At 38.6% G+C, this 3,777-nt stretch overlaps 1 protein-coding gene across 1 annotated transcript in view; it reads right to left on the minus strand.

Annotated features, from left to right (window-relative positions):
• Window positions 1-215: 215 nt before the first annotated feature.
• LOC101852853 (zinc finger CCCH domain-containing protein 13) overlaps window positions 216-3,777 on the minus strand; it is a gene marked incomplete in the record, with an annotated part of 12,580 nt that continues 9,018 nt past the window's right edge. Inside the window, 3 exon segments of the mRNA XM_013082974.2 lie at window positions 216-522; window positions 1,096-1,143; window positions 2,176-2,208. Of these exon segments, the coding sequence (XP_012938428.1) occupies window positions 1,123-1,143; window positions 2,176-2,208 (54 nt within the window).

A 3,777-nucleotide genomic window follows, 5' to 3' on the forward strand; every position in this document is an offset into this window, starting at 1 on the left:
TCTGATTTGCAAGTGATTGGAGGGAGCTGCTGGTAGGTCCTACGTCTTTTCTTTCGTTCTGTTGTTTTTGTCTATGTCGTGTCTTACTTTTTCTCAGCCCTAAATGACACATTTTGTTGTTGTTGTTGATGAGATTCTCTTTGCTCAAACAAACTCAAACAATCACATTGATTTAGGCAAACAGGTAACGATAAAAGGGCACGCTACTAGGAAAGGAATATTTCAAGTTTTTATTGAAGGAGGAGAAGAATAAATATTGTAAGGCAATTTTTGGGGCAAAAGATAACATTTCAATCATTTTAGAAAATTGATCAATAGAAAATTAAATAAGATTATTTTAACGTGGAATAAAAACAAGAGAAACAGCGAGTTTATAGTTCATCTACAAGCATCCTTTGTAAGAGGAAAGTAACAAAGAGCACACTGTTGTTGGTTCTTTCATCCATTTCTCCTTCTTTGTCGATCTGACTCAGTTCACAGCGACTGCTTGCTTTCTCACTGTCAAGGGATCTCCGGCTATTCCTGAAAAGATAATTTTATTGGGCATTATTAGTGTTCAAATATTATTGTTGTTTCGTTGTGTATTAGTAAATGCTTATTTGTTTACTTATTTTATCTATCTATCTATCTATCTATCTATCAATCTATCTATCTATCTATCTACATCTTATCCATCTATCGATCTATTTATTTATTTATGTATCTATTTATTTGTTTCTATTCATTTTCTCATGCTGCGTAATGATCGTCCTTTTCAATTCACACATACAAACAATTATACACACGTGCATGCGAAAACAAACACCCCCCCCCCCTTCCTCGCACACACACAATACATACTCGATCATACACAACATTCGCGGGTCGCGGCCGTGACAAACGCAGATGCTAGAATTACCTACCAATTGAACAATGACATGTTTGGTGTGTTTCACGGGCTCATAGGACCTTATCCAGTAGCGAGAGTCATGAAACACTTTTTTCAAAAAAAGAAAAGAAAAGAAAAAAAAAAGAAGTGTGCATGATGATCCGATTGAGGTTAAAACCGTTGCGAAGTTTTAATGTTAGGGTTAGATCTATGTTCTTATGTCTTACCTGGTTTTCTGGGTCCTCGAATCTGGTTCAGGCGGTTTGGTTGGCGCGCTGTGAGAACACACATGGAATGATGTACGTTGCAGGGGATATGAACTTTTGTCTTTTTTGATTTTGTTCTCTCTTTTTCGCTATCTCTGTCTCTGTCTCTGTCTCTGTCTCTGTCTGTCTCTGTCTCTGTCTCTGTCTGTCTGTCTGTCTGTCTGTCTCTCTCTGTCTCTCTCTCTCTCTCTCTCTCTCTCTCTCTCTCTCTCTCTCTCTCTCTGTGTGTGTGTGTGTCTGTCTGTCTGTCTGTCTGTCTGTCTGTCTGTCTGTCTCAATCGTTGTTTTTTAATCTGTCCCCCCCCCCCTCCCTCAATTCATCTTTCTCGATAGTATTCTTCTATTTCAGTTTACACACGGACACACAAACATACACTACAAATATACACACATGTGAATAGATAGATAGATAGATAGATAGATAGATAGATAGATAGATAGATAGATAGATAGATAGATAGATAGATAGATAGATAGACAAACAAATAAATAAATAGATAAATAATAAATAAATATTCTGTCTATGTATCACGGTCATATAATATGTGTGCTCGAGAAAAGGGCACATAGAAAAGTGAGTTTTACATCATGTCAAGCCTTTTCGAATACAATTCTTTGAATTTTATATCTTGATAACGGCTCCGAATAATCTTACAATTTTGATAGAGCAGATAGAACATTTGATTTCTGTCCTCAATAACTCAAAACGCCCAAAAAATGCCAGATAGAACTTTGTAAATCTAAAGTAGCGTAGTGCCGAAAGTTATTGTGGTGAGTTGGTTTATTTCGGGAAAGTACTCGAGTACCTATTTGAGATTGAAGAAGAGAAGCAAGGATATGGCCGAGGCGTGAGCCATGGACTGTGGAAGACAAGAACTCCTGAGTGTGGTGAGTGGCAGTCGAGGGGGCAAGAGAAGAGTTGTGACAGGACAGTCAGTGCAAGTTGGATCATTACAAGAGGTGGGTGTGTATAGTTCATATAGTAACCCCCTTTTAAACCTATAGTGTACATCAATGGTAGAGTTAAACCAAAGTTGTTACCAGACTCTCCAATTCACGTCTCATTCCATCAATCTGTGAAACAGAAAAATAAAACCATAATAACATGTATATTAAAATCCAAGAGGGTGGTTTCTACTGATTTTAAAAGGTTTACAGCTGGGACGATATCACTTTTAAAAGCAAGTCCGTCATTGTTTTTTCTCATAGCGAGATTATCTTTATTTTAGTGCAAAAAAAATGTTCACTATAAAATCAATTTCTTGTAACTAGCTTTGCATTTATTAAGTGTCAGTGGGTGGTTGACGGGTGCTCTGGTGTGGTTTGCTCCTTCTTTCCTATCAAACAAATATCGTCTTTATCTCTCCTCCTTCTTTTTTATGTCTGTTACTCTCTTGTAACACCTCTAATCTTCGGCACTTACATGACCTTATTGTGTTGCAAGTGCCGAAAAACTCTTACAAAAAAAGGGTAACTGGTTAGCTGTGACGTAACCCATATGTGTATACAAAATATGTGTGAGTAGCGGGAAGTGTTGTGAACAATTCTATTTTCCACTTGAAGGAGGTTTGTGGATTTGTATATACTTTTAGATCTATGCAGAAAAGTTTGTTTTTTTAGTCTAGCCTCAATTGTGAAAAAATATGATTAAGTTAAGACAAATTGAGACAAACTGTTAAGTTGAGACAAATTGAGACAAACTGCTGTGCAAAGTATGGGTGACATTGATTCACCCGTTATAAAGATATTTGAGGATAAGTTGTGTCACGAATTTTTGACCTCACAATAGTAAGGTTTTACGGCGCTCATAACTGCATAATGTCATATTATGAGTGTGGGTGTTAGGTATGTGTCGATGACTACTACTGGCCAACGGCGAACTACCATACTTTGTGACTAAAAAAGTCAAAGAAGTATTCTCATCGACCCACGAATCACCCCTAGGGCGGCGCTACTGACTGAAGTTGTCTTTAGGCCATTCCCAAGAGGGGGGGGGATTTCTCGTTCCTGCCCAGTAGAATTGTAAATGGGGCGGTTCATCAATGTCATGCTCATAACTGTGCCTGAACTGCAACAGGGAACTGCTGCTTTTTCTTTCCTAATCCTTACTATGGTCATTTTCCCTCTACTTCTTTTGTATATTTGTCACACTCTTGTGACCCGCTATTTCCAGGGGTGCCTTGATAGTCGAAGCAGACTTTGTGTTGTTGAAGCTAGAGAGGTGAGCAGAGTAAGCCTGATTTCCTGTATTAACTTCTCTGTTGACACCCACCCATTGGCGCTCATATGACCGTATGCAGTTGTGAGCGCCGTAAAAACTCTACTAACAGAAAAAACAACAACTCACTAATGAGTCTATCCGTAGTTTCTACTCCACTATAGTAAACTATCAAAACACGTGATACTTACCATTCGCTGAAATCTTTGCTTCCTCATCCCGTTCTGCAGTTTGAAAAGACAAAGTGGGTGAGGTGTTGGAGGTTGGGTGGGGTGTGGGCGGAAGGGTGAGGGGTGGAGGGGGGGGCAGAAATAAGTTATTACACTGTAAGATACATAATCTTCTAACCGTCATCATCATCTAACATTGTCTCCTTTCCTCTTACACACACACACACACATACACACACACACATACATACACAC

Source organism: Aplysia californica, unplaced genomic scaffold (assembly GCF_000002075.1).
Source record: "Aplysia californica isolate F4 #8 unplaced genomic scaffold, AplCal3.0 scaffold00202, whole genome shotgun sequence".
In the NCBI taxonomy this organism is placed as follows: domain Eukaryota; kingdom Metazoa; phylum Mollusca; class Gastropoda; order Aplysiida; family Aplysiidae; genus Aplysia; species Aplysia californica.